This window comes from Nannobrachium achirus (genome assembly GCF_963921795.1).
Source record: "Nannobrachium achirus genome assembly, chromosome: 13".
NCBI lineage: Eukaryota > Metazoa > Chordata > Actinopteri > Myctophiformes > Myctophidae > Nannobrachium > Nannobrachium achirus.
The window spans coordinates 44,258,131-44,271,511 of NC_137833.1; the positions used below are offsets into that span (position 1 = coordinate 44,258,131).

The 13,381-nt window shown below is 40.7% G+C and overlaps 1 protein-coding gene across 2 annotated transcripts in view; it reads right to left on the reverse strand.

The window, feature by feature from the left end:
• The window catches only part of ppp2r5d (protein phosphatase 2, regulatory subunit B', delta), a 32,382-nt gene extending 24,987 nt beyond the window's left edge, over positions 1–7,395 (reverse strand). For both annotated transcript variants that reach the window (XM_080740908.1, XM_080740909.1), the window contains exons 1-2: positions 7,286–7,395; positions 5,720–5,794 (exon numbers count right to left, since the gene is read on the reverse strand). In XM_080740908.1, the coding sequence (XP_080597034.1) occupies positions 5,720–5,794; positions 7,286–7,315 (105 nt within the window). In that variant the 5' untranslated portion in view covers positions 7,316–7,395. The remainder of the gene's footprint in view (positions 1–5,719; positions 5,795–7,285) is intronic.
• Between the last annotated feature and the right edge of the window lie 5,986 nt (positions 7,396–13,381).

Below are 13,381 nucleotides of genomic sequence, written 5' to 3' on the forward strand. Positions count from 1 at the left end.
CATTACGGTAACAGCAGTGCGTGGTTGGCTGAGCTCCTCACATGACCAGTAGTAGATTCCATTTACGCTCGTAGTAGCAACAGAACAGAGTAGCAGCCGCCGCATAGTGGAGCCGCCGGAGTCCCGCGACACAGTGTTTATACAACACAAAAACATCACCGGGCTAAACGGGAGTTACATCTAACGCAGCCTGTTGAATAAATCCGAATGTGCGAACGAATGCTTTCAAACGGAGCTCTGCTGAGCTCAGGACAACAACCAAAATGCAGCACTAAGGGAACCAAAAGCTATTCTTTCCCCAAGAGGCTGAGCTGTCAGAAAGTACATTATTGTTGAGAAAGGATCACTCCGCGAACGGGAGGGAGGAGTGTGTGTGTGTGTGCGCGCGTGCGTGCGTGCGTGCACAACACATGGCCAGTGGTGGAAAAAGTACTCAAATGCTTTACTTAAGTAAAAGTATCAATAGCCTACTGCAATGTAGAAATACTCCGGTTGCAAGTAAAAGTCCTCAAATTCAAAATAAACTTGAGTAAAAGTACAAAAGTATTGGTATCAAAATGTACTTAAATTACCAAAAGTAAAAGTACAAAATGTTTGAAAATAGCAGATCTACAAGCTCACAACGCATAGTTATGCGACACATCTTGAGCTTGTAGATTTGCTATTTTTTCTATAAGCTTGGTTATTTTCAAATAGCCTAAATAGGGCTAAAGTGGTTCATGTATGTTTAATAATATTATAATTTATATATGCAAAGTAACTGGTAACTAAAGGTTTCAAATAATTGTAGTGGAGTAAAAGTACAATATTTGGATCCGAGATGTAGTGGAGTAGAAGTAAGTGTTAGAAATACTCAAAATTACAATAAACAATTAAGTACAATACTTAAGTAAATGTACTTAGTTACTTTACACCACTGCACATGGCAAAACAGAAATAAACAGGTTCTTGATATTTATTTAATTGAAAGGTATTACATTAAACCTTAACGTTTAAGCTAAATTAATTATGACTGTGGCGTGGACTTAAAATCATTGTTTTAATGATGGCCTTCCTGCCCTGGCACTTGGCCTTTGTGCCCTCAAAAATTTGACAACACCAAAGGCCAATTGGCCTTGCCCCTAAACTGACGAAATTCCAGGCCTGGTTCCAGATCTTAAAGGTTTAAGGCTCTGTTGCATTTAGTGTAGCACAGTGGTTCTCAAACTTTACATTTCAAGGAGAGTGTACAAATGGAACCAAATAGAGGTAACAGGGACATTTGGGGCCTTTTCCACCGGCAAAGAACTGGTTCCAGAACCAGTGCCGGTTCAACTTTCTTGGAACCTTGGTTCGTTCTTGCGAACCGGCTTGCGTTTCCACCAGATTGAACCATGATTGAATCAGAGGAACCAAGGATTTTGTGGTTCCCGTTCGGAACCAACTTTTACGGTTCTGAACCAACTCCGGTTCTCGGTGGAAAAGCTCACCTCTGGTTCATCCCATAGGCGGGAGAAAGAACCAGAACCGGTTCTTTGCCGGTGGAAAAGGCCCCTTAGAGTTAACAGAGACATTTAGGGACGTAACTGTCGTGACATTTCACTTGACGATTATTTGTCACTCAAATGACTGTGGTTAATAATCTAATTGTGTTTTTGGCATTGCACTTGAAACATTAAAAAGACCTTTAGGATTCATAAACAACAGTTACACAGGGCAGATATGACTAATAATATGACTAAATATACAAAGAGAAGACTGACACGTTTAATAACTTTATAATTTCACATTTTCTTTTATTAAAGTAGTTCTTCCCTGGGTGATGTGTCTGTGTTTGAATCCCTACCCTTGAGCAAGTGCATGGATTAAAGCAAAACAGAAACTCAAGACCGGAGTAAAATCAACACTGTTCATTTACATTTTAAATGGTGTAGAGTAAATTCGTCACTGTTCATTTAAAGATGGGGTGCCATGATTACCCCCACCCCCCAAAAACATGATGATCAGGTATTATGATTATACTAGGAGGAAGATTTCCCCCAAAAAAAAGAGTACAGAAAGTGTTAAAATTATGTTTTTATATGGCCACACCCACAGGTTCATTATGTATGCCTGGTTGCCATGTGGATGGTGACCCAGCCACACCCACAGTGTTGCTCTGTGGTAAAAGGGGAGGTGATGATTTTATGATGTCATTAAATCAGTGTTTTTTGACTCAAAGGCTTTCAGCTTGCAGGAAGAAACCAAAAAATACACAGGGAAGGCAAATCTGCACATTATAACCATACATGGGGGTCTATTAGAGTAATGTTAACTCCATAGACACATACAAAACAGAAAAAAGTACAAAACTATGGCACCACCTCTTTAACTGTTGTAGAGTGTAGAGTTTAACTCAGGTATACAAAAAGAGCCAAATGGAACTGTAAGGGTCTGAATACAGTATGAATACAGTATGAGTATAAGTATAAAATGTGATGTTACATAATGCAGCATGTCTTCATAATGTATTTAATATAATGTAGTGTTCATGTGTTAGTACAAGAAGTCCTTTTGAACCACAGTTAATAACTTAAAAGGACGGGTGCATAGGGGTGGACAGCCAAACGCATAAGAATACCCTGGCTTCACTTACAGCAACAATTTAATACAAAAACATACAACGCTTGGGTCGCACTGACCTTCATCAGCCAGGGAGACCCAAACACAGTGTCCGCTTATCGTATTATCGCTGTGGGGCAGAAACCTCTCATCTCCACGTTCTAAATATTTGTGTTTTTTTTCCTCTCTCTTTTTCTTATCTTTTTGTTAATTAATAACACTGCTCACACTACAGCCAAAGTAGATGATCTACAAGTTCAAAATGTGTTGCTTCTCACTGCGTTCCGTACCGCATTCCGCACCGAGTTTCGAGCTTATCTAGTACTTTTGCTTGGCAAAACTTGGTAGGCTTGTTTCTAGAACAGTGGTTCTCAAACCTTTTTGTCTCAGGTCACCCCTGTAAATAACAAGACATCCCTGAATTACAGTGTTACTTTATAGAACCTTACATTTATGTGCATAAATAGGTACATCTTTCCCCCTAAGATACAGTACAGCACAAGGAAAACTTGAGAGAATATCTGTGTCCATTAGGACAGATTGAAAATGACTTGCCCTATTCCTTATTCTGGGGACTGGGGGGAACATTCGCCAAACATAGCAGATCTACAAACTCACAAAGTGTCAGCGCAATTCAAGTCTGTTTTATTAATCATAGAGGGTCTAAGGCACCACTGGACTTGCGTCAAGGCACCCACTTTGAGAAACCCTGTTATAAAGTGTAGTTGTTTATGTGGGCTTTCGTCCTAATGTTGTTTAGGTTCTCCAAAATCTTCATGTCAAGGACCCCCAAATTAAAACGTATTTGTACTTGAATAGACAATGATTGTAATTGATAAACAATTAACACAATATGTAAAATGACTATCGGCACCGTTGGAGGTGCATCAGGCCCATGGCCCAGCAGGTATACCATCATCCTGTGAGAAATAATATCAACACTGTTGTCCCTGCTGTTCTACTTACTGTCAACCAGGTGAAGCAATCACAGACTGAGGATACCTTAGCTTTTATGAAATATCTGAGACCATTAGGGTTTTATTCCACCGGCCGTCCGTCCGTCGGTCGGTCACACATCACACCTTTGCCCTGCTCATATCTCCGCATCAGTATGACATCACACTGCTGACATCAGTATGACATCACACCGTACACAAATGACCCTTATATAAGACCGGCATTATCTACCGACAGATTAGTAACAAGATGTCAAAATCGTCTAGGAAGGATGGTGTGAGTCATGCTGGCACCCTTCGCGGCAGGAGGAAGCTGGTGCAATCGACCCCTTGGCTTGTCGGGACCCCTGCCTACTAACGGGGTGGCAGGCTATCACCTCAGACTAGAACCCGTACGGGGTGGCCGACACCAGCCCATTGACAAGAGAGAGGCCTTGATGTCCCTTTACTCTTTGATGGGGTGGCCAGTTGACTAAGAGTTTCCGTTCGGGCCTTCTCGATATTGTACAGATTTCCACGGGAAATCTGGGGGTGGCTGTTACAAAGACCCTCACTCACCTTCACGTCATGTGGCTAGTCGTTAGGTAGCCATAGTTACACGTTGAAGGTTGAATCTCCAGATATGGAGATAACCAACACATCCCTCCATATATGGAGATAACCGACGAATCTCACTACCTCACAAGCCCCATATTTGGACACGAACAACATATAACTCCATATATAGAGACATAGCTGCTGACATCAGTATGACATCACACTGCTGACATCAGTATGACATCACACCGTACACAAATGACCCTTATATAAGACCGGCATTATCTACCGACAGATTGTGGAGAAAAGCGACCAACGGTCGCTTATCTCCCGATTAGGGAGTCTTACTGGTTATATATATAATATATACACAGTATATACCGAAAACAGCCTATAGCTCGGCTATTTTGGCTGCACAAAATGCTTCCATTGAAGACATGCAGACTTCTATGGAATCCAAATGACTGATCTCAGACTGAGAACTTTGATCCATGATGACAGAGCCAGCAGATTGTGACAGCAAACCTCTTCATTGACTGTAAGAAATACAGGTTTCCTATATACATATAAATAGATGGCATTTTATAGAGCTTTTCTAAGCAAGTTACAATGGTCCATTCATTCATTCATTCATACATTGGGAAGTTAAGCTGCGAATATTCAACACCAGGGTCCTACTCACTTCCCACATTCACACACCAATGGTGGCAAGCTTGCACAGACCAACTCACTGGAGGCAATGTGGGGTTCAGTGTCTTGCCCAAGGACACTTCCACATGTGGACAGGAGGAGCCAGAACCACCGACCCACGGATCATTGGCCATCCTCCTGAGCCACAGCCGCCCCAAACATGTAGTGGATATAGTCTCTGTTATTCACTCATTAAGGATTACATTTACAGTAGCATTGTTTAGTTATAGTGGGCTCCCTGTAGCAGTGTTATGACCTTACATGCAGGGTGTTAATCTGAGACCTGAGTGAGTCCCAGACATTCATCCATTCTAAATGGTTAATTAACAGTTAATTAACTGTTAACGAGGGTCGGTTATCGGTCATAAAAAAGAAATAAAACATATCTGCATTCTGTCTGTGAGTCTGTGTGAAATATAATGTTATGTAGACGATATGTATTCATAATCTATGTAATATAATGTTTATAGAGTAGGCTAAATATGAGGTGGGCTAAATCATTCCTTTGCTAATTAAGGAATAGCCTAATAGAAATAAGTGTTAAATAACTATATATTCTGTTCAGTAACAGATTGTCTCTCCAATGCTTTAATGAACAGAAAATGCATTTTCAGATTGGGATGTCAATCTGGGGATATAGGATAAACAAGACAAGTGGAATTGGAAGTGATGGCACAAAGAAATGAGCAGATAAAATTGGAAAAGGAACACTATAAAAATGAAGCTGATAAATGGGTACTCTCTCCTGATTGGCTGAAACTTGGCAACCCACCAAAAGAAACATTTTCTTGTTAATAAAGAGCTAGAGACAGGGATACTCCTGTTACTGACAAACACTCAATTCACTGTCAGAATATAATGCGTTAACCTTTTAAGAACGTTTTGTTTTAACCAAAAGATACCACTTCCCCAACAGTACCCTTAGGTAAACAGGTTGTCAGTAATGTCAGACTCACCTCATCCGAGTTCTCGGCTGTCGGTTCTTTACTGGCACTGTTTTTACTGCTGCTCTTAGCAGCCTTCACCGGCTCCTGTCAACCAGAACACACTGCTTATTTACCCTGTGTTACATACATCACTATTGTATCGTCGTTGTCGGGTGGAAACCTTTTATGTCCAAAACCGTTCGTTTTGTATTTATCGTTTTAAAAATGATCTAAACTAGTGAAAATAGCCGATCTACAAGCACACAACGCCTCGCACCGCGATGCGTTGTGTGCTTGTAGATCAGCTATTTTCACTACTTCTGTGCTTTAGTCTTGTGTGATGAACTAGGGCTTTACTTTACGAAAAAACGTACAAATTTGAAACTTGGAGGTACGAGGTTTCTGCCCGACAGTGACGATATATATATATATATATATATATATATATATATATATATATATATATATATATATATATAGCCTGAACTTGATCATGGCATCATCACTTGTAAATTCTATACGTTTATAACTTGTTTTCAAATCATGTACAATTAGTAGGCCTCTATGTTAGAGGCCTTGTATAAGACCTTGGCTTTGGGCTTCTTGCCTCCTCCTGGCTCTTATTTTTATATTTTGTGTACGGCTTCTTTTGTTTTTACATCAATCAAAATCAAATCATGTTGGTGTAAATGGTGTGAAGTTGAAGTAGCATATTTTTATGCAGCATCACAATAAAAAATGATGCCTAGACTGTTTCATTGAGAATTTGATCAATTATGCATCATACACAGGTCACTGTATTTGAGGGTATACAGTATACAATATAACTGAGCATAGGCTACATTTGAGGATACATAACAGTAATCATTCCCCCCAAATAGAACACACAGCACATTTAACCACGGTATTCTATATCTAGTAAGCAAACACTGAATAAAATATGAGTTGATTTAACAGCTGAGCTGAGGCATCAATCATACATTCATACTGTGGTTGTCGTTGAGGGGGTTTCTGTCAAACCACTGAATTCATGGCTTCATCAAGTGATGCTGCCGAACCGTCCCTCCCACCCTGATCACTGAATGAATGAATGAATGAAGCTTTGATTCAACACAACTAATACAGCTAGCGCTTTAGCTTAGCGGAGACAGGCCTTTATAAAGCAGCAACAAGCTACAGTAACAGTGCAGTCCCCCCGCCCCCTATGCTATTATTATTTTTTAAATCGAATAAATGTACATTCAAGAAATAAAAATTCACACAAAATAATTCAAAGCTACATAAATACACAGCTTTAAAACACTCCAATAACACGTTTGTAAACATAGTACATTTAATAATAAAATAAAATCCAACTAATCATTACAAAAAAAATAGAATTCCAAATATTCAAAACAAATAATGTATTATTATAGCCAACATAATACACTACCATAACCTATCGTTTATAGCGTTACAATAACTGGGTATATCTGTCTGCTAGCCCGCTATATGGCTAGCTCCATATAAGCCCAATAAAAAAACACATTAATATTAACATTCACACCGTCCCGTTATGACATGGTGTTCATGTTTTATCATCACGGTCATGTTCACCTTGTCCTTCTTGCTCTTGGTCTTATTCATGGTGCTGCCTGGGTAGTGCTGGTGGTCCTGGTGGAGGAGCAGGCTTTTCAGCGGGACATCCGTCAGCGGCTCCCCGGCTCTCAGACGCTGTCTCTCGGCTCCTCTCAGCTCGCTGCGTCGGTCGCTCTAGTCTGCGCTCTGAGCCCCGGAGGAAGCCGATTGGTCGACGGGGACTCTAACCTGCCTAGTGCCTAGTGACGAACACAGCGTTTATTTTTTTTGTGATTGGACAGAAGAGAATAGCGGACCTCCTCCTGCCCAATGAGGATGGAAATTACTTTGACGGTCATTATAACTCTATGTTGACGGTTCAGTCAGAACTCATAGAGCAGAGAAAATATCGAAATATCCTAAGAAGTGTATTCATGTATAGAACACAGCTATAAAATAGTCCAATAGAATAACACGTCAAGTCTGTAAACATTGTACAGTTTTATGATGGGGGGCAAGGGGAAGATGCTGCTGTTGCACGCAACCTGGTGGCCTGTGGAATCCTGTGACCAGAGGCTATGCCCTGCAGTCCATTTATGAAATGAGTTTCATAAATTGCAATTTAAACAGATCTCATTCAGAGTGACTTACAAAGAGTTAGTATGATCAGAGTAAATAGAGGATACAACATCAACTTAACATCTGTCTAACATGCAGGATGGATGGATGGCATACAACAGTGGGTAAACATAAGATAAAATACTACATTAAATGTGGTCTTATCCTCTTTACAATAGCCTGTAAATAGGCCTACATGTTTTTCTATAAAAGAAACACATGAACTGCTCTTTTTAATTCATACATGCTGTAAGCCTACATCAAATTATAACTTGCACATGGTCAGAGATCATCCCACAGCTTGGGAGCCAGGAGGGAGAAGGGTCTAGGATGCTTGTGTAACGCCCAGGGTTCGAACTCGGTACTCCCATGTGAAAGTAGGGGTGGGCGATATGGTGATAATTATCGTTGAGACGATACAATGTCTCCACGATATGCCTTTTCAGAGGTATCGTATAAATCGTGATAGAATTGACGGAGCATTGTAAAAAATCCTGTTTAATCGTAAATAGAGATGCCTTGCAGAATTCAATTTAAACCTGCATTTTGGTCAAAATCATCAGTTCTCAAACTTTAAAATGTCAAGGTCTCCACTTAACTCTGACAGTATAGAAATGAAACCAAATGGACACGTAAGGGTCCATTTGGTTTCATTTGTTTACTGTCAGGCTGAGGCAGTGAGTCACTCTGCTACACTTGGAGCGTTGGCCACTTGGCCAGGGTGTCGTAGAGATAAATCTGAGATGTAATTGTAGTCCTGCAACGACCCGAGGATTCTGCAGCCGCAAACTAACAAACACCAAGGAGAGACAGACAGCCAAACTGTTTCAGCACCAGCCAATCATTTCTGTCCATCAATGAGGTCATGTAGGGGGGGGAGCATTTATAGAAAGCACACAACATGTTGAGATGTGATAAGCTTGCAGATCTGCTTTAACTGCACCATTATTTATAGTTTTCTAAATTCTAAATTCAATGTTTTGATATTAAAGAAAATTTACTTTTTAAATTTGATCTTTTGAATGCTCATGTATTTCTAAAAGTATTTTTTTTTTAAAGCTACTACTCAAGTAGCCCGCCTTAACCCAAGTAGAATTTTGACTCTGCAACGTTTTCTCTTGCAGCCGAGTAATATTTGACCAGGATACATCAAGTACAAGCGCTGGAGTTTATCCACCACTGCTGTTGGTCCTGGTCCAATTAAGGAAGAACTGGTTCACCTTTTCCTGCTGACTGGCCAAACAGGCAACCTGGCAGTGAGTGTGGGCAATAGACAAACTGCCACTTTGGCGTTGGTCTGTGTTCTACTGGGCACAGTTTCTAGTTCCTAATTAATTAGTCAGAAGTGAATTATCTCTCTGCCAGACAGCTTCATGGCGTATCTGTAGGAAATGCTTGTATCCTTATTGATACTTTGAACGCAATGTCATAGTTAAGGCATAGTGGTTAACATTCACCAGGTTAGCATGGCTTGTTTCCATTGCAGTCCTCAAGATTAAGATCAAGATTGCTTTATTTGTCATTTGGCACACATTGCATCGGCCACTGGATCCTATAGGTTCACACTCTATAACATGCGTAGGATCAGACCCTTCCTCACCCAGGCCAGGAGTCAGCCCAGCTACTCATCCAGACATCAGTCATATCAAAACTTGACTACTGTAAGTTAACTCTCTCCTCACTGCAGCCCCCCAGGCATGTGCCATTAAGCCTCTCCTTCATCCAACATTCTATGCATTCATTTGATGTATTGATGTTCTTGTTTAGTTGGAGTCATTGATTTAAATAAAATGAAAGTTAACCTAAATTCTCGAGATACACTTACAATACTGTAACCTTTGTTAATTGTCACATACCCATGTTTAATTTGGATGCCCAATATTATTAGCACAAGGCGAGGACACACTGCCATCAAGTGAGCGAACTGGTTCTGTGCAAGTAGTGATTCATGTAGCACTATTGGTGGAAGGACAGTTTCCAATCTCTTCTGCAAGAACAGAAACAAATCTTCAAATTGCTAACCTCTGACAGGCTTCATCAACAACTCATATACAGTCATTTACAGGACAGCCAGACCAATGAACCTTTCTTTACATCTCCCTCTGTCCTTACTGGTTTGAGTCCCATGCATTTACTTGGATCTTAGTTAGGGGTGTGCAATATGACTTCGAAACAATATCACAATTTCAAACTTTTGCCTCCGTTACGATTAATTAATTATATTTTAATCCCAGACAGATTATTTTGTTTTGATTCGTTGCCATCTAAAAAATAACACATAAATGTGATTAATTTGATGATTCAATTAACCTACACCAACAAGATGAAGTCCTAAGATTACACATTCTAAATATAGGTTTCCATATACAGTATTTTCGGTTAATTGCCCCACCTTAATCTGAGACGAGCACTACATTTCTTTTTGGCCTTCCTCTGAGTCTACCCGTGGTCCTTCGATACCTTTTCTTTGTATGCTTATTCAATTCCTCTCCCATCTCCTCCTCCTCAGGGTTGTACTCTGTGTCTTTCTTACTTTGCTCAGCCTCAGCAGCATTGTTCTCCAGTTCATTTGTCACATCTAATTCATTCCTTTCCGTCTTCTTTCCTGTGTCAGGGGGGGCTTGTCCATGGTAACACTGGACGTGACTCTTCAGGCTAACCTTGTGAGTAAAGCTCTGATCACAGAGTTGACACCGGTAGGGTTTCTCTCCTGTGTGGACACGCATGTGAGATTTCAGGTGGCTTGCCTGGCCGAATGAACGTTGACACACCTCACATACAAACTGCTTTGCTCCCGTGTGAACAACCATATGTCTCTCCAATTTTAAGAGATAAGGAAACTCCATGCCACACACGGGACAGTGGGGGCCTCTGTGACTCCTCCGGTGGTCGTGGCGCTCTTTGAGCTTGGCAAACACCTCCGGACAGTCGGGACACTGATAGGGTTTCTCTGCGGGCGGATGGCTCTTCTCGTGTGCAATCTTATCTCCCCTTACTTTGAAGGTTTTGAGGCAGAAGATGCACCTATGGATTCTGGATTCCTTATGGATCAGGCTGTTGTGGATTTTCAAATGCCTCTCGGAAACAAAACTCTTGCTACACAAATGACAAGGATAGGGCTTAAGTTTGTATTCATCACACGTGTGAGTCTTCCTATGAAGCTTGTTGAGTAACTTTCCACAATGGGGACAGAGCTGGCGTTTGGGACAGAGCAGACGTTTTTCTCCATCAATCTCTTCATCCTCTTCATCAAGGTTATCAGTACCTGAGTAGAGGTGCAACAGTTAATATAATCAAACAAATCGATTTAACAGATTATTAAGAAAATATATAAAAACATTGCTAATTTTATAAAGTAATTGATAAATAATCTATCTCAATTTTGGGCAAGTCATTATAGTTCAAATTCAGCCCAAAGCTAGTGAAAATAGCCGATCTACAAGGTCATAACGTGTCACAGCATTGTGAGATTGTAGATCGAGGTCGTCGAGCTTATAGATCGACCAGCTCAAAAAGGTTTGCGCTGTTAAATTACCAAAAAATATATACATACCCGAGTCACTCTCTGTAAACTCGCTGTCGGGATCAAAATCACTTTCAGAACCGTTCTCAGGGACCGTCTGATTTTCTTCTTCATCCGAGACCCAGTCCTCTGAGGTCACTACCTGTAAAACAAACATAAAATAACAAGAGCTAAACTCGACTAAATCAAGTAGTTTGATTAACCACTGAACAGCAGACTCACTCCTTAGCTTTCGCTGTGCTCTGAAGACTCACCGCTTCAGACCCCACCTTAGCCCACAGCACTTACCGTAGCACTTGCTTACCCTCAATGACCATACATGTCATTTAGATAGCATTTTTGTTGTTGTTGCTTGGTTTACCTTCGTTTTTCTTAGATTACTATTTCTATGAATTTGATGTGTTGATGTATTACATTGCTTATTGTAAATTGTAATTAATCCTGTATTATACCTTCACAATTAAAAAAATATAATTCTATACTTAGACTTCAGCTATTTGAAAATGTATTTACTAAGTATAACTCATAATGTGTCGTGTGATGCATTGTGAACAAACATTTTGATCATGATTTTTTCATGCTTAAAACAAATCTTCTCTTATGGGCGAATTCTTGTCAGATTGCCAAATAAATATCAAATTGGGGATCTTTTACATAAAAATGTATACCATATAACCACTGTTATATCCTAGAATAGATTATTATTATTTTATATATCATTTTTCTGCTGCTGGCATTTCTCTCTCCTCTGACACTGTACATAAGATCAGATATACCTTCTAGGCCTCCTCTATTCCTTTCTTCTCACCTTGTATTTCTTCCTCTTGCTTCCCATCTCCTCTCCTCCGTCTGCAGGCGTCTCACTGGCTGCATTCCTCTTCCTCTCTTCTTTCTCTTTCTGCATCATGTACTCAGCGATCAGGTCGGGACACTCCAGGTTTTCTTCTGGTTCCCATGTGCTTTCCTCCCTGCACATGGACACACACACACACACACACACACACACACACACACACACACACACACACACACACACACACACACACACACACACACACACACACAGAGCTTATAGGTGTCTGTAATTATGCAGGCGATTGTCCCAACTTCATCCTGCCATCCCTAGTTAGGGGACTGCCCTAAATCAAATTAATCCAATGACTCTGATTAGTCCTGCAGGGCTGAACATGTATGAACTGTTGGCTCTGAAGATTCTACAATTCTAAATTGGTCATTTAAATACCAATAAAAAAACACATTGGGAAATATTTGTTTCCCACTGATAGTTATACAATGCATTAAAAATATATACTTATATTTTAATTATTTCCATGGATTAATCGTTGTTTTATTTGATGTTCTTCCTGCCCCTGACATTAATTTCGGCAAAGGTCAAGAGGCCTAATCCCTAAAAGGATGACATTCCAGGCCTGACCACAACACACTCCCAAGAGATCCATTAGTGATCACAAGACGTTCACAAGATCTGATGTTCATGTGGGGTGGCCAGACTGACCACTTGGGAGAACAGACATGTGTATCAATTTGTACTATTGCGAGGTGTGGAATTGGCCGTAGCTAATATATCAAGGGACTTTTGAGCATATTGGGTCAGTAGACAAGAAGGAGTTTATTCCACACAGATATGTTAATCATGTGGGGAGAAAGGGTGTCACTCCGAAATTGACTTCTTATTGTCGGAGTGGCGACACTTCCATAGGGGTTAAGTTTAGGGTAAGGGTTAGAGATAGGGTTAGTGTCGGAATGGAGACATGTCGGAAAGGAGACATGTCGGAGTGGCGGGGTGTAACCGGGGAGAAAAGGAGGCTTGGACTCACTCTGAGAAACCTCTCCATTTGAGGAGGTACTTCACCCTTCCATTCATCTCATGTCGATCCAGCACCTTCTCCACCACATAGTCCTGCCCTTCCTCCACTGTCACCGTCACTGCCTGAGACTCCTCCTCTTCCTCTTTCACTGTCACTGCAACCTGA